General features: G+C 41.7%; 1 protein-coding gene across 1 annotated transcript in view; it reads right to left on the bottom strand.

Moving 5' to 3' along the window:
- The window catches only part of TRIO (trio Rho guanine nucleotide exchange factor), a 964,000-nt gene that overhangs the window by 519,757 nt on the left and 420,418 nt on the right, over window positions 1-23,825 (bottom strand). The window contains exon 10 of the mRNA XM_029590045.1: window positions 673-795. Coding sequence (XP_029445905.1) covers window positions 673-795 — 123 coding nt within the window. The remainder of the gene's footprint in view (window positions 1-672; window positions 796-23,825) is intronic.

Here is a 23,825-nt window from a genome sequence, read left to right as displayed (position 1 = left end):
TTGGGATAGGGGGGTTGAGAGGTGGACTGCAGGAAGAGCAGCGACTGGCATGTCCACAAAGCTTTTGGTATTTTAAAAGGGGGTCTACATACTCAAAAAGACTGGAACCCTTTGCTTTGGCATATGCCAGAAACCATGTCAAGAGGTTTGACCCAATAGCATTTTCAGTTTCCAAGAATTAAATACCTCTTTTCAAGGGCAGATGCTAAATTTCCTAGCCACACTACCTAAGAATGCACAAATGTCAAAGCTCTTGTTTCACAGACAAATCCGTGGATTGTGTGTAAAAGCCACAAATCAAAAATGTATTCGTAATCCAAATAGGGAGCACTGAGATTTTTTTTCAAATGCTTCACTTTAGGGCAACAGCCAAAAAGCACATATAGCTCTACAACAAAACCTGCCATACAGTTCCATTTTAAAGAAAAATGACTTAATATTTCATTTTGGGGGAGGGGAGGGTGTTTGCCACAAACTTTGGCAATGCTTCAAGATTTCTACAGAAGCAAAACTGCCCCCTCCCTCTTCCTGGAGGCAACATCACATGCACCAAACTACAGGGTTAATTCCTGTTGTGCTGTTAATAAAAAGGTGGTGCCACTGAGCTTCAAAGCGTTACAGTGCTAACTTCTACCCGGAAAGCATGCATTGGCGTGGGGAGAGAAACCTCACCTGTGCAACTTCTTCAAAATCTTCATGGCGTTTCTGCAAAGCTCTGGCCCTGTGCAGAGATTTCCCCACTCCTGTGTGCTTGCTCAGGAAAGCCTCTCCATGGTTCTCAATCCAGTCCAGCACCTGCAAGGGAAACGCACTCAGGTTAAAGAAGCATCACCTCCCCCCCCCCCCCCCCACACACACACCTCCAAGATAAAACCTTGCCAAGTTCTGCTTCCCTGGATGGGATTTCCTGCTTTGCAAAACAGAAGCCAGTGAGCTTAAAACCGGCTTTCACAGAAACCGAACAGCAGGCATTTAAAAAATATAAAAAAAAAGAGAGCCATTTGTCCTCACATCATCTTACAGCGGCATCTGATGGGAGTTCTCCCTTTAAAAGATTGGTTAAACCGTTAGTCAGAAGTTCAGATTCTATTCTTTTATAGAAAAACAGTGGATAAACATTGAAGTCTGAAACTACCCCGATTAGTGTCCTTTGTCCCTGCCCCACTCCCCGCAGCTGATCCTGGTGTCTTTATTCTAACAGCAATTTAAGATCTGACAGGAAGGTCACCCATTAGCAAACTGGCATTTCCATGGGAAGCGGGGGTGGTGGAATAGAACCTAGTACTACTATTATTTATACAGCACTACAAGGTGTATGCAGCGCTAGACAGGATACACAGGACCTGCTGCAAGCAGCTTACAACTCAGTACACAGAAAGACAGACAAGCCAAGACCAGACACATCAGCATTTGAGGAGAATTAGGGAGAAATTAAAAGCATCAAGGTAGATTAACGGGTGCAATGTAACTGAAGTCAGGGACCATTTTTTCTTATTGGCTAACGCTGTAAGAACAGAATATTTTCCCCACAAAACAATTTATACAAGCAAAACAGGAAATGGAATGGGTGCAAAGGTTCACAGGTAGCAAGCCCCAGGTGTCTCCGGAAGCGCTATATAGCTCCATCTGCCTTTTTCATCTGACTACTACAAAGCACGGTGACAAACGGTACTAGCAGAAAGAGTCAAATCACCAACGGCACTGCTGTAAAGTTACCCATTTTATTAAGACTTTAAGCAAGTCCAAAACTCAGCAGCGCGCATTCTCACTAATGCCCACCGAGAGGATCACATCACCCCCGTCCTCAAGCACCTACATTGGCTGCCAATCAACTCCAGGATCATTTACAAAACCACTCACAATCGAGACATGTCCTGGTTCCAAGATCACCTCCGAATCCGCGTTCACAACAGACCTACCAGAGCGCAACACCTTGCCACAATGCATACTCCCTCTCCTAAGATGTCCAAACTTAAATCCACCAGGGCATGTGCTCGCTTCCTAGCCGGACCTGCCCTCTGGAACAAAATGCCTCCAACCCTTCGCTTAGAATCTTGTCATAAAAGATTCAAACAGAACCTCAAGACCTGGCTCTTCAAACAGGCCTTCACCTAACCCCCCCCCCCTCATAATTTCATTGTTTCCTCTTCGCTCCTTTGAAACTCTGTCGAATTATCCAGTATACCCCAGCTAGTTCACCCCTCCGCTCCCCTTCCCCCCTTTATTCCCAGCCACCTATTATGCCAGGTGTTCTCCTGTGCACTTTGCCTCTCTCTCCCGGCTTAAGCCCTACCTATATCACCAGTCACTATCACACAATGTTACCCACTTTTAACTCTCCTGTCACAATTTTATTCTCTGTAAAACTTAAACTGTTAATAACCTAATTATTCATGACTGCCTTATACCAACGCTTAATTTGTAACTAGTTCTCTGTATTGCCTATTGTTTTACTTGTTCATGTTTATCTTGGTTACCTTTATTAACGTTCACCTTGTAACTCGTTCTATGTAAAGCTTGTTGCTATTTTCAGTTATCTGTGAACCGGGATGATATTCCCAACGTATCCCGGTATATAAAAATGCTTAAATAAATAAATAAATAAATAAATTATTCACTTTTTTTTTTACTTCCACCACCATGATCAACACTACCCGTTATCCTGTTTCTAAGTAGGAAAGACAGAAAAAACAAGGACCACTGGATGTTAGCAGGAACATTTAAAAGGTAATAACAGCAGGTTCCCTGACAGCCACAGACAGCAGATAAACAAAACTGTACCTTCAAAAGCAGCGCCTATCTCTACCTATAGAGCAAGAAGGTAATCCTGAAGAATAATTCAGCATGGCTCTGGCAATTACATCAAGAGGAATACCGCAAAACTCTCCAAAGTGGGAATGCAGTACAATATGGGCAACAGAATATTAGCAAGTCACAGAAACCAAACACATAACTATCCTCAGGCTGTTAATTGCTTGGTAGATGAAAGAGTACAGCTAGCAAGCTATCTATGACTGGAACCTCTTTAGAGAAAGGATCTGGAGAATTATTCATGCCAAGAGATAGCACTGCAGAGTTCATGGCTCAGGAACTCACACCTCCCTCCTCCTCCTCCTCTGCTAGGCACCTTGACAGTACTCTTGTGATAAAAATCACTTCTCAGAATCTTTTACAAAGATATATCTGCTTACCCAAAGGTAAGAGATATTCTGAAGTTTTTTCAAGTGCCTTGTTTCACGGTTTCTACCACTGCAACAAGCATTCATGGGATGCTGTCAAAGCAGGAGTTGCTAAGAGTGGAACTTGGCAGTGGCTAAACAACTGGGGTTTGTCTAACTTGCTTAACCAAAAACTATTTCTTTCTGCCTGGGAAGTTAATTTGCTTAATAGTGCCATTCTACTTTATTTCCTTCTGTTTGAGAACTGATGGAGCAGTTTTCTTGCTGGTTTTTCCCAACCTATTTTTCAGATCTACACATAAACTTGCCCAATTAGAAGGCTGTGAGAAAAATTTTACATAATAGGAGCAAACTAGCCCTTTGAAGAAATAAATTCAAACTAAACCCATTTAGGAGGTTTTGGAAAATAATTGCGCCTAATAGCATCATTAGTAGCCTTACGCAAATAAGTGCAAAATTTAAAAGCAATAGAGGTATTAGCAATCATAGATGAACAGATTATGAAAAATTACCAGTCATCAGTTGGAGAAATACTGCTTTGTACCAGGAATGGGAGACTAAATAATTGATTTAGGTCAAATTTTTGTCATCTGCAAACAGAACAAATAATTAAGTAAATCTCTGGGGGGACCTTGACTGGTAACATTTTATTACATCTTTGTGGTAATTATTTCTACTTGGTCTGGTTTATTTTTAAACCCAATTCAACAAGATTCTACAAAAGGAACAAACTAAACTATATACCTCTCATAAATATATAAATACATATAATAGTCGGAAAGGATAAGATAAGCCACTTCATACTTCAAAGCAATAAGTGAGCAAGCAACCAGGACTACAACAGGGATTTATGAATGTGGAGGTAGAAGTCGGATTCCACAGGCTACATGCGGTAACTTTAATTGCAAGTCAGCTGAGGAAATGGTAAGAACTTTGGTAGGTTTAACAGGTACCAGAAGCTCCTAATAGCTGAAGGATAGCTGGGAAACATTGTACCTCCAAAGCTGTCACTTAGCTGTTATTACTTACTGTCCTTGGACTGTGGCGAAGTTGGTACTACTCAGCACATGGGCATGGGCCGGGTTCATGCTGACAGCAGGTGGGCACGTGACTGGCTGGGACGGAGAAGAAGCTTCCCCTACACCAGCCTCTTTCCCCTTGGCTGGAGCCTTTGGGTTCTGAGGCCGGCAGGGCTTAGTCAGGAGTCAACAGCAAGGTGAGTGGTCCATGGATCCAGCAGGCAACGATCAAGCAAAGTCAGAAGCCAGGTGTGCGCTGAGGCAGGCTGCAGTCAGACAGAGTCAGTATCCAAGCATGGGTCGAGGCATGAGAGATCAGTCAGCAGAACAAGGAAGGCAGGAAGCAAGGGAGGAAGGCAAGGCCGGAGAAAGGAGGCAAAGCAGAACAGGGATCAAGGAGGAAAGCTGGACAAAGACAAGGCAGGAAACAAGGTGGGCCTGGAACAAGGCAGGGAGGAAGGTAAGGCAGGGTCTGAAACAAGACAAGAATAGGAACAAGGCTGGGGCAAAAGCAGGGCAGGATACAGGTAGCAACGACGCCAGCTTAGACGCAGGAGGACCTGTTGCTAGGGCAAGGAGTGAAGCCCAGAACTGGATATAAAATACCCTGGTGCTGTGATGCCATCCGTGCATGCCTTGAGGGTTTTCCCACTGGTGACCCTTTAGGAATCCTTAAGAGCGCATGTGCACACCTAGGGAAAGGAAAACCAGCGCAGCTGCCAGCATCATCGGTGCGGCGTCTTAGGCCTGGGCCTGCTGAGGTAAGGTGTGCAGGCTACGGGATGGGCACTGTGGCGTTACACTTCTACTGCTGTCCAGAAGGATTATCCTGATCCACAAAGGGAACAGATTCAGCGTGAAAGATGGCTACAGGTCAACTCTGCTGTCCAGAAGGATATCCTGATCCACAATGAGGAACCGGTCCAGTTTGAAAGATGGCTGCACGTCAACTCCCTCAGGAACAGGTGGCAGAACTCAGAGAAGAGGCAACAAGACTGAGAAGCATCCAGGAGAATGACTACATCAAAGAAATGCTTATTGAAGTGCCAAAGAATGAAAAATCGAGCAGAGGGGAAGGTGAAACTGGACCACAATGTGTCACAGCTGGACCCATTTTACTCTAGCCACTAGACACTAAACCCAAACTCTGATTTCCCTCGAGCTGAACAGCAGCTTATGCAGCCCTAGACAAGCCATGCCAGGATGAGGAGGAACCAAAATTTGCAAATCCTAAATCTGTGGGCTCAACAAATATTGTCCCTAGGTAGCAGAGGGTTGTGGTGGTTGGTGACACTTCTGAGGGACACGGAGGCATCCATCTGCTGATCAGGCATGTTGTCCCAGGAAGTGTGCTATTGGCTGGGGGGCCAAAATAAGGCATTACAGAGAAATTGACAAAAATCATCAAGCCAACTGACTACTATCCGATGCTGCTCATTCATGTTGGCACAAACGATACTACTAGGTAGGAATGTGAATCGTGTCCCCGATTGTTTTAACGATCGGGTTCGGCTGGGGAGGGGGGGGAAATCTGATCGTTAGAGATGTGAATTGGGATCGGTTCCGATTCCAATTCACATCACTAATTTTTTTTAGTGAGGCCTGCGCCGATAAAAAAAAACCCATCCCGACCCTTTAAAATTACCCCTTAACCTCCCCCACTCTCCCGACCCCCCCCCCCAAAAAAACTTTTTACACATACCTGGTGGTCCAGGGGGGCCGCGGGGAGCGATCTCCCGTACCCAGGCCATCAGCTGCGCTAAAGAAAATGGCGCCGATGGCCCTTTGCCCTTACCATGTGACAGGGTATCCGTGCCATTGGTCGGTCCCTGTCACATGGTAGGAGCACTGGATGGCCGGCACCATCCACTGGACCACCAGGTAATTTAACATTTTGGGGTTGTTCGGGAGGGTGGGGGAGGGTAAGGGATTGGTTTTAAAGGGTCGGGTGGGTTTTTTTTTTTATCGGGCCATTGGCGCCATTTATATTAGTGGCAGCCAAAATGGCGCCGATGGCCCAAGAGCGGGAGATCGTGCCAGGACCCCCCCCCCACTGGACCACCAGTTTTGGGGGGGGTTCGCGAGGGTAAGGGATTGGTTTTAAAGGGTCGGGGTGGGTTTAGGGGTTGTTTTGGTGTGCCGGTTTTCCCATCCTCCCCCCAAATAATTCCCATGCCCGATTTAACGATTTTTGACGATAAATTGAGGGAATTTGTATTGTATCGCGCACTCTAACGATTTTTGACGATTTTAAAATTATCTGACGATTTTTTTAAATCGTCAAAAAACGATTCACATCCCTACTACTAGGTACCACACAGATCATGTCAAAAGTGACTTCAAGGCTCTGAAAGCGAGGTAAAGCAGGTAGGTTCACAGGTGGTATTCTCCATCCTCCCAGTCAGGGAGAAAGGCTCAGGCAGGGAAGCTTGCATGCTGGAGATAAATGATTGGCTGCATAGAAGATGGTGACAGAAGTGTTTCAGCTTCCTGGACCATGGGATGATATTTCAAGGACTGCTGAGCAGAGACGGAAGCCCACCTGTTGAAGAAAGGGCACAGCATCTTCCAGCACTGACTCGTAATCCTACTGAGGAGGTCTTTTATCTAGCATCACTGGTAATGGGTGAACAAAGCCCTAAGGTAAGTAAAAGTGCTCAGGTAAGCAAATCTTTAAACACTTATAGAGAAATGAGAAAAAAGGGCAACATCTGGAAATTTAAGTGCACTAATGCTCTAAGTTGTGGATGAATATCCAGTTAAAACTTTTTTTTTTTAAATTTTGACATAATTACAAAATACAACTCTTTTACAGCAACATACAGAAACTATTTACTGAATTACATCTTAGTAAGAAAACAAATAAATGATATTCAGACCTCAAATCACTACTGAGGGGGAGGAGATGATATTACGAGGAGCAAATCAAGAACATTAAAATAAAGGAAACAGCATAGCATGTTATTACTACCAATTACTTTTACCTAAGAATAGGACTTTCTTGTGGAGAAAGATTAGGCAACAACCATTTACGAGATTCAAGGAACAATTTAAGTTGTTCTGGAACAAAAAAAATATATGTATCATTATCCAACTTAATTATACACTTGCAGGGATATCTCAGCTGAAAGGATGCGCCTAATGCTTGGGATTCCTAGCGCATAGTCAAAAAACCCTTTCTCCTCTCGAGTGGACTAAGCTAGGTCTGGGAAAATTTGGACAAACTGACCCAGGAAATTAACCCCCAAATGTTGAAAATAGATACACATAACTGGACCTAGATCTTGTTCATATATGAATGATACCAATAAAGTTGCTCTTTCACAAATCTCTATTGTCGAAGTTTCCAGGAAGTCCGTTAAGTTTCCAAAATCAGTTTGATGTTGTACAGCATTCTCTCTTGATCAAGCATATGGTAGGAAATATACTCTATTAAATGAAGGAACATTCTCAGGAGAAATTTGCAAATCTCGATCATATACTTGGGGAGAGTAACACGTGACTGTTCACCAATTATTCTACGAAAATTTAAAAACCTTAAGTTCAAATGTCTTAATCGGCTTTCAATAAATTCAATTTTCCTGTTCAATACCTTTGTTCCTGGATTATGGTTGTCTGTGTATTCTGAACATTTTTCACTTGGCCTTCTAGGTTCTGAATCCTATTTGTATGATCCGTGAACTGGGAGTTATAATCCTGTGTTATTGTGTCCAACTTTAATGATATCACAGAAATTTGTTGAGAACAGCCTAGAAGAGCAGATCCTAGCTTAGCCACTAATTCCCAAAGGGAATCTAATGTCACCACAGATGGTTTAGGAAGTGTGGTTATCGAGGTTCCCTGCTTCAAAAGTACCGCAGGTTCTAAGGCAGTTAGGGAACTCTATGTCAAAATTCTAACAGGCTCACCTCCACCAGAAGAATCCATCTGAGATGGTACTGCCGAGGTCGCGTCTGCCACACTTCCTTCTATCGGCGCCGCTGGACCATTCCTTGTCTCTGTGGCGATTCCCTCAACTGCCATTCCAGTGCTCACCGGCACTGTAGCTGCAATCGCCAGGCTTGAAGACACCTGGGAAAATGGCACCATAGGTGTCCTTAGGCTTGGAGGGCTAAGAGTTGTCTCCTCAGAAGAGACGGAGGCTCCTCTTCCGGTCTTTTCAGCGGGGAACACCGCCCCTAATACCGGGTAGTTTGTAGTTAGGTCAGGTATTATTCGCTGCCCTGGAGGGAGGGGGATACTGAGGGAAATACCTGGACTCTTCCTGTCCGTTTAGGAGGCATCTTTTGGCTTCACGCAAAGAAATCAGAAAGAAGAAACGAGCAGGTCCAGCCAGCCGACACTACTCACATGCCGCCATCTTAGCTCCTCCCCCTTCTCAATATCCAATTAAATCTAACCAAACAAGACTTGCACATTTTGATTTTTAAGATTAGAGCTGAATATCACACTAAATAACTAAGGCCTAGATTTTCTAACCTACCACGGCTTCCAGAATCGTGCGGTACAGGGGGACAAAGCGGGGGACAGGCCTGCAAAAGCCCCCCGCTTCGCCCCAATAGCACCATCATAAAAGGTGGTGCTATTGGGCACGAAATAGGCAGCAAAAAGGGTTCTTACCTTTTCGCTGTCCGCCATGTCTTTGCGGCATCTGCCCCGGTGCCGCCCCAACTCCTCCTGTTCCGGTCTTGACGTTGCCCCTTTTTAGTGATCGTACACGATCGCTTTGAAAAATGACTCCCTAAATTGGAAAAGCCTGCCTGTACGTACAGCAATTTTGTATGGACAGATTTTAAACTCTCAAGACATAGCTATATATCCCAGAGTGTAAATTGAGTTGTTTTTGTTCTTGTTTTAGTTTTTTATATTTTATTATGATTTTTTTTTTTTTTTAAATACCTTGATTTCTAATCTGTTCGTGATATTGTGATAGCTGTTTGTTTTTATGTTGCTTTATTATGTGTGTTTAGTTGTAAACCGCTTTGATCTCCCATTTTGGAACTGTGGTATACAAGAGTTTTAAAAATAAATAAGAGAATGAGGGGGAGGGGGGAATTTAACTGGTTAGATTTGTCTGTTTAAAAGTAGATTTCTACTACACAAATCTCTTTTCAATACTGAACTCTGTCTCTTTCAGAGATGCTAGAATTCTGTCCCCGCCTTGGCTCCTAATAAATTCTGCCGGATCTGCTCCAGGAGTCTCAGTGGAAAAAGTATTTTCTCACATTTCTTTTGAGCTTCCCTCCTTCCTTGAGCTTTTCATTCTATGAAAAATGCTAACTTCAGGTACCTAGATATTTGAATGCTTGTTTCAATCCTCCAGTTTTTCTCTTCTAAAAGTGCATCCTTAGCTCCTTCGGTCTGTCAGTGTATGACTTACATTTCAGGCCATGCACCCTTTTTGGTGTCCTTCTGTGGAATGCCCTACCTTACCTTTTAAAGAGTAATGCACACAAGATGCAGTTTCACTATACAGAAGTAATATAAGACTTCCCTCTTCCTACTACTGATAACTCTCTTTATGCACCCAAACATGTTACTTCACTTTCCCAACTGCTCCGTCACAGTGACTGGTTAGCTTGAGGACATCAGAGATGATAATGACCAGGTCTTCTAATGATTTCAATGATTCATAAAATGATTCAAATTCTTCCCTTCCAAAATGGTGACTGGCCCTTGATTTTCTGTACCCCTAATGCACAATTTAGCTTCTTTTTTTTTATAAATATATATTAAAATGGTGACTCTCCAGACTCATCATAATTTTTTCAGTTGTCTTAAATCGTTGTTCATCTTAACCGTCCCTTTTTTACGAGAGAAAGCAACATTTTATCATGCAGAAATTGGGACTTTCAATATTGTTCAACCTATCAGTGACATGCATGCTTTTACCAGCAGAGTGAATAGGCGGCCTGGGGAAGAGAAGATCACAACGCCTGTAGTTTTGTATAATCAAAACCACACACATTGCTTCAGATGGAAAAATTACCCACTGAGAAGGCAGGCGCAATCTCAAAGTAATAAAGCAACAGCCTGTGCGGGTAGAAGTACCCGAAGGAGTTTGTACCAATGTGGGTAGTTTTGATTATTGCCCCCTCAGTTGCAGATTTTCATAACATCTGCAAGCAGACACACTTTTCCCTTCTAAACCTTCCAAAAAAATGGGTACATTGTCTAGTGGAGAAAAATTTTTTTTGCGTTTATTGCTTTTATTAGCTAAAAAAAAAAATATTACTGTCATGGAAGGAAGAAGAAGCCCTATTATATGAAACATGGAGCAGATTAATGCATCAAACAGCATTTTATGAGATTCAAAGAAGTAAAGATATTCAAAATCCTCGACAAAAAATAAAACTAAAAAAATATTTCCAATTGTGGAAGGATGTTACACTATATATTTCTTGAATATATTTAAAGGAGAATGATTAGAAAAGTAAAACTGTATTCATGTTATTTGTTTAGAACCAACGCTTTATTATAAATATAGGGGAAAGTAGCTGGGGGGATTAGTAGTTGGGGAATTAAGTAAAAATGATATATTGATATTATTTATATTATATTTTAAATCATAATATTTTAATTGTAATTTTTAAACTATAATTTATTCATTGTTATTTTTTTTTTATTTCATTTGTATGTTATGAAAACCTCAATAAAAAATACATCAAAACAAAACCCTTTCCCAACATCCTATATACAGTGGAGGGCTGGATCTGGCACTGATACTATCATTAGAGTGGATCTCACTGACCTTCACTTTCTGAGCCCTAGTGCTTAACCAACCTCTCACCCAGTTTATCATTTTTGTTCCAACTACCACACTGGCTACACAGGCCACATCTATTTCACTTTCCTGATCTATTATCCATGGGGAACTGTTTATCATTCAGTTATGTGAAAGTACTTGTCTGAACAATGAGCAAACCCCAGGAAGTCTGAATTAGAAGCCAGTGTACTAACCCATGGTTTTTACAGCAGGTTAGCGGCTGTTTTGCTAAATTTTGCTATGGATGCAAATGAACTCATCTGGATTTGTAGCAAACTTTCACGTGAAATTTAATGTATTTCTCAGATGAGGCAATGTGCGGAACATTTTGCTAACTGGCGGCCCCGGATGGGGCAGCTATGCTATAAAGCGGCTACATGGCCCATCTACCCCCTCTGTGCCCCCCCTCCTCTCCGCCAGTAATAAATCAGTGGTGGTGCTAGTGGCGCCCCAACACCAACCCCCTAATGTGGGCAGAAAATTATAAAATCACAGGACTAGAGTGCCCTGCCCTGTTGACCTCCCCTTAAGTAGTTAACATGACTGTGATTCCTCCTACCCTCCTCTGAAACTCCCCGCAAGCTTACACTATAGTTGTGGGGGGTGGTCATTCTGGATCAGAAGCGATAACCATTCGATCTTGCCGCATCCGTGCCATTTTTTAAAATGGCGCTGGCTAACCTAATGCAGAGTGCCCAGTGCACAGCCAGTGCCATTTTGAAAAATGGTGCCAATGGGACAGAAACAAGTAAGCATCACTGCCCCAGAAGACCCCCCATATACACAAAACTATAGAGGAAGCTTGGCAGAGGCAAGGGAGAGTGGGTACAGTGCAATTATTATGCTATTTTTGGTGGGACAAGGAGGAAGGGCTTGAGGTCCAAGGTTAAAAAGCCCTGCAGTTCTGTAAGATTTTGTCCCACTAGGTGATTGGCAGTCAAGGTAGAGGGGCCACCAGCACCACTATGGATTTTTTTTTTCCACTACAGGAGAGGGTGCATGGGAGGTCATGGAAGGGGCAGATGGACTGGTAAACTCATGCACTGGCACAAAGACATGAATCAAACAAAGGAACTGAAAGAAACAGCTGTACACAAGAAATACGTAAGAGGAAAGTAAGGGAGAAATTAAGCTTCTCTCCTGAGCTCATAAATGGGATTTCCACTGAAGGTCCAGTTGTGAAAAGCAATTAAAACAAACAAAAAAACAGTGTGGTAACTGTGCCAATGGGTCTAACCTACTGAAATTTAAAGGAAGGAAGCAAACGACCTTTTAAAAAGGTTTTTGTTTGACAGTATTAGTGCTGCTGATCAGTCTGATCACTCATAACCACATTCTAAGAGTTAATAAGGGGAACATTGCTGGTAGTGAAAGGACATTCAATTCTCCTCCACAGAGGATTGGGGCCCCAATAGACGAACAGTGGCGGAATATTATTTTTTCCCCAAATATCTATTGTTGAAGAAGGGGATACTTGGCCACCAGCCATGGTGTTTTGGAAAAGGCAAAAAGTTATAAGGGTGGGCCTGAAAACAAATATTTGGATGGCTCAGATGACGACAAAAGTGGAAGATAAGGCAGGTGCACAGGATGTTGCCTATCTGGACTTTAGCAAAGTCTTCAGCACAGTTCTGCACGGAAGACTAGTAAGCAAGCTATCCATTAGGGGAGGAAGACATGACAATGTTTGAGTAGAATTCAGAGCATGGTAATCAACCGAGTTTATTCGGATAAACAAAGTGTCTAATGGGACATTTGTACCTTAAGAGAGAGCTAGAGCAACATCTTTGCCACCGACATTGCAGAGTGACTTGAGGGAGAAATATGCTTTTCAGCAGATGATACAAAAAAAAAATTCTATAATAGGGTAGATACACCAGGAGGGGTGAAAAAAATGAAAGGCAACTTGACAAAACTGGAAGAACAGTCACAGGTTTGGAAGCTCTGGTTCGGGGTACAAAAAGTGTACGAATCATGCATCTGAAGTGCCTTCAGCCACTTGTCAACCAGAAGGAGAAGAACTGGCAGCTGTTAAACAGAAAGAGGCTCTAGCAGTAATCATTTCATAAGACCTGAAGGAGGCCAATCAATGTAAAACAGCAACCGGAATGCTGACAGGATGATTGGTGTATAAGCAGCGCTGCCTTCAGCAGAAAAAAAAAAAAGGATGTAACACTGGCCTTTGTATAGGTCACTAGAGCCCGCCGTGAGTACTGCATTCAGCTCTGCAGGCTGTACTTTTAAGGGGATACTGAGAGGATGGAAGCAGCTCAGAGAAGAATATTAAAATGGTAGAGGATCTGCAAGATAAACCTAACAAAAAAAAAAAGGCTTAAAATATTCCATATGGATTCAACAGAAAAGGGGATATGATAAATATTCAATATTTAGCAAGCTTCAATAAAGGAGAGGTGTACATAATTTTCCAAAGAAAACGAAATTTCAAGGACAAGGGACCATGATATAAAGCTGGAGGGAAGGAGACCCAGGAAAAAATCCTTTACTTAGAGAAATGGGGATGTGTGGAATAGCCTACCAGAAGAGATGGTGAAGGCCCAAACTGTCACAGGATTTAAGCAAGCAACAGATAGCGGGCAATGGCAAGAACAGAGTCTTCCATACAGGCCAACCTCACAACTTGTCTGTTGAGTGGAAAATGATGACTGTTCAGTATAATCTGGCAACTGACTCCTTCCAGAGAATGACAGGATTCATATTCTCTCTCTCTCTGTTCCCTAATGTATTCAAGGCTATCAACTCCTTCTGGTTGACAAGTGGCTGCTTGGTTCCTCCAAGCAGCCAGGAAGCTATCTAGCAGAACCGTATTATCACAGTTGAAACAATTCAATCTGCTGTGACTATCACTTACTGGAGACGAATGTGGTGGCCACATTTCTTGGTTCTTGCCAGGATGCCCATATGGTATGGCAGTGCCCCCTCTATGAATATGTGCGTGCTCAAGATCCAGGACGTGGACTTTTACTGGGTAAATGCTAGGTCTTCATAGCTTCTAGCATTTCTTGGTGTGCCACTTTCTTTCTGTACTTGTAGTTGGATAATGAATAACCCCTGTTGACCTGACTGCTAACTCCTTTCTTCCCTTGGTTCTCTGCCTCTGAAAAGCACTACAATGGTATCCATTACTCCACTAAATCTCAATAAGAACACATATTTAAGTTGCTTTAGAGCCAGTTTTGCTTATGAGGCCAATTGTTCTCAACTCAGTCCTTGGGACCAGTCAGGTTTTCAGAATATCAACAATGAATATGCATAAGAGAAATTTGCATGCATTGCCTTAATTGCATGCAAATCCATTTCATGCATATTCATTGTGGATACTCTGAAGACCTGACTGGCTAGGGGTGTCCCAAAGACTGGGTTGAGAACTCCAGTATTAGGGTCACACCAAAGGCTTCCTTGCCCTAGCACCCCATTAAAGAAAGCAAGTTGTTTGCGATGTGCAGCATATTATATAAGATTGGTGTGTCATCTACTTCTCTGGCTGGAGGAGGTAGCTGTGGAGGCAGAAAAGACAGATTATGGGGAGAAAAGATGTGGAAAATTTCACTATAGGTGCAGCTTCGCAGAGAGCTCATGTAGCCTATCAATGCTTCATAAGAACATAAGAAGCACCATACTGGGTCAGGCCAAAGGTCCATCGAGCCCAGTATCCTGATTAAATTGTGGTCAATCCCTAAAAGTAGATTCATTTTCTTGTTACTCACTCCCTATGACAAGAGGTGGGTCTCTCCGAGTCAACTGGTCAATGACTATTTATGGATTTTTCTTCCATGAACTCGTCCACACCCTTTTAAACCCACTATGCTAGGTGCCTTGACAAGATCCTCCAGCAACAAATTACACTGCTGGATTGTGTGATGGTTGAAAAAAATATTTTCTCCAATTGGTTTTAAATCTGCAACCTATGAACTTAAAAGGAGTGTCTGCTGGTCCTAGTGTTATTTGAATATACCCTGCTATATACTCTGCTATATTCTTTTTGAGATCGGGTGTACAGAATTTCACACAGTACTGAAGGTGTGGCTGCACCATTGATCTATACAGAGCCATTATGATGTTCCCTGTTTTATTTTCCATTCCTTTCCAAACAATTCCTAGCATTCTGTTTACTTTTTTGGCTGCCGCTGCACATTAAGTTAAGGATTTCAATGTATAGTCGACAATGACTCCTACTACCTTTTCCTAAGTGGTTACTCCTAATGCAAAACCCATCATGGTACACTTGTCCATATTAAATTTCATCTGCCATTTAGATGCCCAGTTCTCCAGTTTTGCAAGGTCCTTCTGTAGTTCCTCAGAATCTGCCTGTGTTTTAATTTCCTTGACATTTTTGTGCAATCTGCAAGGTTGATCACTTCACTCGTCGCTCCCCTTTCTAGATCATTAGCGAATAAGTTGAACAGCACTAGTCCCAGGAGTGAGTGATCGTTCATCCACATGCTTTGTGATAATGATTTTAGATGTTAAGTGTGTTTGTGTTGTTGGCCTGCTTTGCTGTCCTCTTTTTCAGGAGCTTCTCTGTTGTCAGTGTCACATGGTATATAGTAGGTCTTACTCCTTTTAACTTTATCCTTACTTTTCCAATGCCAAGATGACCTGATAAGTCAAAGCAGCATTGTTAAAGTGGTGCAGGTGATTCCTCACATAAAACGGAAAAGGAAGGTAATTTTACTCCTTTATGACCACGACAACTCTTCAAAAAAATATAGTGAGGATATATATGGAGCTTGGATACATATTTGCTTGCAGACTGTAGCACATCATGCTTTGTACTTTCCACAGCTGCTAATGGTTACTTTGTATTACTTGGTTTTGTGCGTGAGTGTTTGGATTTTTCTCCATTGAATCCGATGGAGCAATGGCAAATAAGGAAGCTTGCAGTTGAAACATAGGCAGCTGTTTTGAGATTTTTGCCCTTAGTCTGTGCTGAGATCACAGCCCATGCATGCTCCCTGCATGCATGGGCTGTGATCTCAGCACATGCATGCAGTGAGCATGTGCTGAGATAAATGTGCTGAGACAAATGCATGTCATAGCTCAAATTCAGCTCCAACTCCAATCCCTCACCATATGTTCTTTATCGCCTAAATCATCACTATTTGGCCTTGTGTACATTCTCTGATCACACTTTGAAACCTTTTCTTAACATTTGTTTAGACTTCCTGAATAGCTATTTATTCACAATGGCCGCCTTTCTGACCTCAGAGTAAAACCACAAACTCCCTGAAAGTGGAGAACAAAAAGCCTGGAAGAAAGCGGGCGAGTTCATTAGGAAGGAAAATGGAGACCCACAAGACTTCAGGTAGCCTTGAAGCTGAAGGCATATTAACTCTCAAAACTAGATTTTATTTCTTGATTTTTTTATTTCTACTGATTTTAAAAAAAATCCCGATAATATAAACTACAGCCTTCAAATGTACTGTATTCAGCTGCTAGATAATTAAAATTTCCATCTGTACTGGTTTAGGGCCCACCTTCTGAGAGCACAGTAACATAGTAATGATGGCAGAAAGAGATCAAATAGTCTATCCAGTCTGCCCAGCAAGTTTCTTATGGTAGTAACTGCTGCTCTGTGCAGGTTTCCCCAAGTTTTATGTTAAGGGTAGTAATATTTACAATCAAAGCCAAGTACTGTCAAACCCATATCAAAATTACTGCTAGCAACATTTTTACAGGGTGAACAGCCTTCTTGATAATTCAGACAATGCCGCTTGAACATGCTTTGCTTTTGGACTTGGCCATAGAAGCGGTCCTATGCTTTTTCACTAATGCCTGCGTATCAGTACCCCAGCCTATAAAAGTTGTCATCTGAATCAAATTCTCCCTTTTTTGCCCTCAGTGTCAAAACAGAAATCAATGTTGCAGTTGTGTCAAAAGTATCAAGGCTAGTTGGTTAAAGGTAGTATTCCCCATGCTTTCTGTTAAGGTTAGTAACTTTGGCTCCATGCAGGTTAACCCTATGTATCCTTTTCTTCATTTCCAACTGCTAGTCTCTAGGGATCCACATTGTTTATCCCATGATCATTTGAATTCCTCACCACTTCTTCTAAAAGGGCATTCCAGACATCCACCACCCTCTCCGTGAAGAAAGAGTTTCATTTCATGACCTCTAGTTCTGCAGTTTTCTTTCCAATGGAAAAGGTTTGAAGTTCATGCATTATTAAAACCTTTCAGGTACTGAAAGATCTGTATAGTATCTTCCCTGTTTCTCCTCTCTTCCAGGGTATACATATTTAAGTCCTTCAGCCTCTCCTCATAAGTCTTCCAAGACCCCACACCATTTTGGTCGTCCTTCTCTGGACCACCTACATCCTGTTTCGATCCTTTTTGAGATACAGGCTCCAGAACGGAACACAATATTCCAGGTGAGGCCTCACACCAAGGACCCGTACAAGGGGATTATCACCTCCTTTTTCTTACTGGTTATTCCTTTCTATATGCAGTTTAGCTTTCATTTGGCTTTAGCTATCGCTTTGTCATATTGTTTGCTGCTTTCAGATCACCAGACACTATTACCCCAAGGTCCCTCTTCTACTCCGTGCACATCACTCTTTCATCCCCCATCACATACAGCTCTTTTGGATTACTGCTCCCCAGATGCATGACTCTGCACTTCTGGGCTGCCAAATCTTTGACCACTCTTCAAACTTTCTTAAATCACTTTTCATTCTCTCTACTTCTTCAGGCATGTCCGCTCTGTTGCAGATCTTAGTATCATCCACAAACAGACAACCTACCTTCTATCCATTCCGCAATGTTGCTCACAAAGATAGTGAACTGGTCCCAAAAACCAATCCATATGGCATTCCACTTAACACAGTTCTTTTTTCAGAAGAGGTTCCATTTACCATTACACGCTGTTTTTCTGTCAGTCAACCAGGCCCATTCTACCACCTTGATGCCCACTCCCAAGCTATTTTATTCATGAGCCTCCTGTAAGAAAAGCTTTGCTGAAATTCAAATAAAACACATCGAGCACTCTTCCATAATCCAGTTCTCTAGTCACCCAATCAAAAAAAAAATCAATCAGATTTGTCTGACAGGACCTTTCCCCTGGTGAGTCCATGCTGCCTTGAGTCCAGCAAGCCACTAAACTGTAGACATTTCACTAACCTTTACTTCAGCAGAATCTCCATTAATTTTCCAACTATCGAGACAAGGCTAACCAGCCTGTAATTTCCAGCCTTCTCTCTATCACTCTTGTGACGCGGAACCACAATCACTCTTTTCCAATCTGGCAGCACCACTCCCGTTTCCAAGGATCTATTGAACAGGTCCTTTTAGCAGGCCCACCAGAACATCTCTGAGCTTCCTTAATCTCCTGGGATGTACCTCATTTGGCCCCATTGCCTTGTTCACTTTGTTTTCTTAGCTCTTCCCATACATTCTTTTCTGTAAATGAAGTTGAATCTACTCCATTCCCAACTATGGTCTCTTCAACTAGCAACAGGCCTTCTCCAAGGACTTCCTTTAGGGAACACCAAACAGAAGTACTTGTTTAATATTTCTGCCATTTCTTTACCTCTATCTACATATTGCTCCCTATCACCTTTCAATTTCAATATACCACTTTGGGCTTTCCTTCTTTCTCTGATGTATCTGAAAAATGCTTTGTCACTTTACTTTATTTCTTTGGTAATCTTTTCTTCTATTTGACCTTGTACTTTCCTGATTTCCTTCTTAAACTCCCTCAGTTTCACCAGCTTATTCTTCTGTGTTCCTCTTTTTGGGATCCTTTTTCTTCCTGAATGCTCTTCTTTTTGTCTTTATTTTTTCAGCCACCTTCTTAGAGAACCAGATAGGTTTCTTTTTCCTCTTATTTTTGTTTACTTTTCTAACATATAGATTTGTTGCCTTTGTAATAGCTTCCTTTAATTTGGCTCACTGTTGTTCCACCTCACCCATTTTCTTCCAGTCTTCCAGTTTTTCCTTCAGGTATGTCCCCATTTTGAAGAGGTTTGTATTTTTGAAATTCAAAACTTGAATCATTGTGCGACTTCTCTGTATTTTATTTGCAATATCAAATCATACTGTCTGATGATCACTGGTGCTCAGGCGGGCACCTACTCGCACATTAGAGCATCATTGAACAGAAAATTGAGTAATACACCCTTCCTTGTGGTTTCCATTTCATTTGTTTGAGCAGAGACTCCTGAAGAGCATCCATTATTCTCTCACTTCTTGTTGATTCTGCAGAAAGTAAACTCCAATCCACATCCGGCAGATTAAAATATTCATCAAGCAACATTTCACTCTTCCCACTTTTTGGATGTCTTCAACCAGATCTCAGTCCAGGTCTTCAGCTTGGGTTGGAGGCCTGTAGGCCATACCAGTGTAAATGGAAGAACCATCTTTTTTTTTAGGATAGCCCAAAATGCTTCTTCCCTACCCCACATCCCTTGCATTTCTATTGCATTGATATTGTTTTTGACATAAAATGCTTCTCCTCCTCCTTGTATCTGCATGGTAAAGAAACTGATAAGATTCTAATTTATTTAGTATCTCAGAAGGATCTAGCACTATCTAACAGTTTTGGAAAAGCTCTGAAGGATAGAAATGCTTTTACCTTTGTGAAACTTGCAAAGATTCAGTGGTCTGGCAGGGTCAGGGGAAGTTTAGGGCTCTTTGGCTTGGAGAAGAGATGAATGCGAGAGGATACAATGAAGGTTTATAAAATCATTAGTGGGGTGGAACAGGGGATGGTTATTTACCCTTTCAAATAATACTAAGATTAGTGGACACTTCATGAAAGTAGCAGATTTAAAACAAATCGGAGAAAGTTATTTTTTTTTACTCAATGCACAATCAAGTTGTAGAATCTGTTGCAAAAGGATGTGGTTAAGGTGCCTAGCATAGCGAGGTTTAAAAGAGGTTTAGACAAGGTCTTAGAGGAAAAGTCCATAAAACACTATTAGCCAGGTAGACATGGGAAAGCCACTGCTATCCCTGGAGTAAGTAAAAGAAATTGATCTACTTTTTGGGATCTGATGGGTATCTGTGACACTGTCAGACAGGATATTGCACTCAATGGACCTCTGACTCAGCATGGCACTTCTTATGTTCTCAAACCTGCCCAGAGCTCTAATAAGGATCAACTCAGCAGCACCCAGTTTATGGTGTGTCTCGGAGCTGCTTAGAGGGCTCGATTAAAAGCTATAAACCTATATCTCTCCTCAGATATTACATAGAAATCTGATCACAAACAGGGTTCTGCTGGGAACTTTAATCGCCAACTGAATTAAAAAAAAAAAAAAAAAAGATAGCACTGGTACTTTACAGTTAACTGAGGGAGCTCAGAATCTGTAAGATCCTTAAAGGTTATACCAATGATCCAACAATGTATTGCTGGTAAAAGAACATACTTGAACTTGGAAGACCACGTGAACAAAAACAGAAAACACTGGTCCCCATAGTTCTTCAGTCAGTTCAGAAACCTACTTGATACAGTATGCACTGAAAAAAAATATATATATATATATTTCTGTTAGGGACTGACCCTGCGGCTTAGACTGTGGCAGTGTGGTACAGCAGAATCATGCTAAAGTCCGCTGTTCATCACCACTAATACACCGGCTCAAGAATTCAATGTAGGCATGTAGGCTATATGCCATAAGTACAAACTACGTGAAAAAAAATACAGTAATACCAGCAAGCCAATGCAGCACAACAATTGTGTTATTGGGAAAATGAGTAAAAAAAGCACAGTTTATTCAGAAAACTGCTTTCATCATCTAAATAAGGTCTATCTATATTTCTGGTTTTGACTGTAATTGAGGAAGAGCAGCAGACTGTGTCCATCGCTGACTATTCTTCCCAGGCCCCCAAGTTAGCATGGTTTATTGTCTCAGCATCTGTTTTTCATTTCTTGCCGGGTGTATCCTCTCCAAGCCTCCCTTCAGTGAAGGCCAACATATTTGCACATGGACTCTATATTATTTCAAAGATGTTACTTTTCTCACTAGGATCCTGATGGTGCCCACATTTCAGACTATTCTAAGCTGCTCATCTCTGAAGTCCACACTCGTACAAGGCCACCAATTTGAATTCAGAGCTCGCTATGAAGTCTGTACTTTTCCCATTAAGAATATACACTTACCAAATCCATTGCTAGAATCCTGAAAGCATGGAAATAAAGGTTAGCCCAAAAATAATAAGGTGATACCTTTCTATTGGTCTAACTTAATTCATTTCTTAATGAGCTTTGGGAAGATAGAGCTCCCTTCCTCAGGTCAGAACAAAAAAGAGCTTTTCTGTTCCATCCAAGGGAGGCAGAATTAGATTCCAAACGTTTATCAAATTAGTCCATTCAAAAGATTCAGTATTATCCTTACTTTTTTGTTTCTCTTTGTTAACCTTTTATTTCCATGCATTCAAGTGGACTAATACTACAACCACACTATAGTATCCTCAAAGGCACTAAGGGGCTGATTTACTAAGCCATGGTAGAATCTGCCCATTAACATGTGCAATTAATGGGCTTGCAATAGGCTGATTTTAATTTGACTTCATTAATATCAACAGAGCTTAAATAATGCACGTTAATGAGTTTTGGTAAATAGGCCCTTTAAAGTAGGGTGGCAATTAAAAATGGAAAGCTGTGAAACATTTACTAGGCAGAGTTAGCATTCCATTATCAGGAGGCAGCCACAAACAGTTCATGCATCCGCTTGGTGTGCCCACTGCTTTTCCCATTGGCACAGCCCTTCCCAACAATTGCGCACTGTGCAGAGAATACGAGACTGCCGCTTTGTTTCCACAGTCATTCTGGTTGCATTTTCTGACTCTGTCTTTTGTGCCTGCAAATCACATTAGCGCACAGCTCAAAGGGCAACCACAATGCTTTATATTTTGTTGTTAAGAATCTTACTGTAAATGACTTCTATAACCAATGATCATAGGAGGTTGTGATTTTGGAAATTATGGTTAAGGCTCTGTTTTCCTTTAAAAAAAAATAAAAATAAAGGAGAAATGTCTTACATGTTAATTTCCTTTCCTTTAGTCCTGCTACACCAGTCTAGAGAAGTGGATTGTTCCTCCCTACCAGCAGATGGAAATAGAAAGCAAAGTTTTCTCTGATATTACCACAGCTACTTATATGTGATAGTCTAGAAAATTCCTCAGTATTCTAATAATGAAACACTAAACATATCCCAATTATTAATAAATAATAAACTTGTATCAAATTTCAGAACCCAATTCTCTGACAGAACTACTTCTCCATAATGAGATAAATATAAACAAAATCTTACACATACCTTGTAAAATTCCTGTGAACAGGCATTTCCTATCATTCATATGATTTGAAAGAAGAATGTCCTCCGCCATATCACAGCCCAACTTCCCAGAAGGGTACTGGACTGGTGTAGGACTAAAGGAAAGGAAATTAACAGGTAAGAAATTTCTCCTTCCTCCTCATCCTATTACATCAATCCAGACAAGTGGTAAGTACTAAAGCCCAACTATTCTGGGAGGGAGGATGTAACGGCTGCCTTAAGGGCATCTGCTCCAAAAGCTGCATCCTCCTTAGCCTTCACATCCAAACAGTAATGCTTGACAAAAGAATTCAAAGAAGATCAGGTAGCCACTTTAGACATGTTCTCTGGTGCAAACGCCACAGCTTCAGCCCAGGAAAAGGGCTGAACCCTGGTAGAATGAGCTCAGAGAACAGACAGAACCAACAACCTTTAAGTTTATATGCTAAGGAAATTGTGTCCTTAATCCATCTAAGGTAGCTTTGAAAGACCTCCAAACAATACAAATAGGGTATCCGACAACAAAAAGAAATTAGTAACTTCCAAATATCTTAGGAGTCCCCAACATACATCAAAAAATCTCAAAAGATCTCCTAGCGCCCTGATGCTCATCTTTGGAAAAAGCTGGGAAGCAAATGCACTGATCCAGATGAAATACCAAAAGAAGGCACCAGTTGAAGAATCATTGAATAGGCAGAAAATACCAGGAAAGTATCCCTATAGGAAATTCTTTATAGCACTGAAATACTCCAAGCTGACAAATTCTTGACAGACATTTGCTTCAGGGAGATAAAGCCCTGAGAACCAAATCAAGATCCTGCTGAGGAACCACTGGTCTTAATGGAGGTTGAAAGAATAAGAAGCCACCGAGAGACCTCACATCTTACCTCTATAACAGGAAATAGCTGCAATCTGGATCTTCATTACATTCAATTCCAAACCTTTATCAAGACCCTACTGGAGAAAGGCTAACATTACAGGTACATTGGCATGCCATGGCAAAACTGAACATTCCTTCTAAAATGCCTCAAAAATCCTCCAGATTATCAACAGAGTGGAAAAATCCTCCAGATTATCAACAGAGTGGAAATTATGGAGGAGGAATACCCTTTCCATTGCAGAGCCAAACCATAAGCGAAAAGGGAGAAGGGGCGTCCATGACAATTGGACCCTGAGACAAAAGGCCTCTTTCTGAAAACTTTAGCAGTGTGTCTTACTAGATCTGCATACCTTCGCCAGTGCAGAGACACCAAGACCATCCAGACTGATTCCTCCACAAGCATTCTTCCTATTAAGGGCTATGGAAGGAACACAGAGCAAAATCTCTCTTGGCCAAGGTCGAACTAGAGTATTTGTGCCTTCGAATCAGACTTCCTTGCATCAACTGAAGAATCAGTGGACCTTGGCATTCCTGTGGATTGCCATGGAATCCACTTGAAGAAGACCTTAAAGGCCTACAATCATCTAAAATGCAGCATAACTGTTCCCATTCTCTTGGATCCAAAAGGTTCCTGCTGAGGAAATCTGCCTGAACATTCTCCTCTACCACAATGTATGCCACTGAAAGTTAAGTGAGGCTCTCTTCCAG

This window comes from Rhinatrema bivittatum, chromosome 2 (assembly GCF_901001135.1).
Source record: "Rhinatrema bivittatum chromosome 2, aRhiBiv1.1, whole genome shotgun sequence".
Lineage (NCBI taxonomy): Eukaryota > Metazoa > Chordata > Amphibia > Gymnophiona > Rhinatrematidae > Rhinatrema > Rhinatrema bivittatum.
The sequence above is the reverse complement of the archived record's forward strand: the minus strand, read 5'-3'. Positions and strand labels throughout refer to the sequence as shown.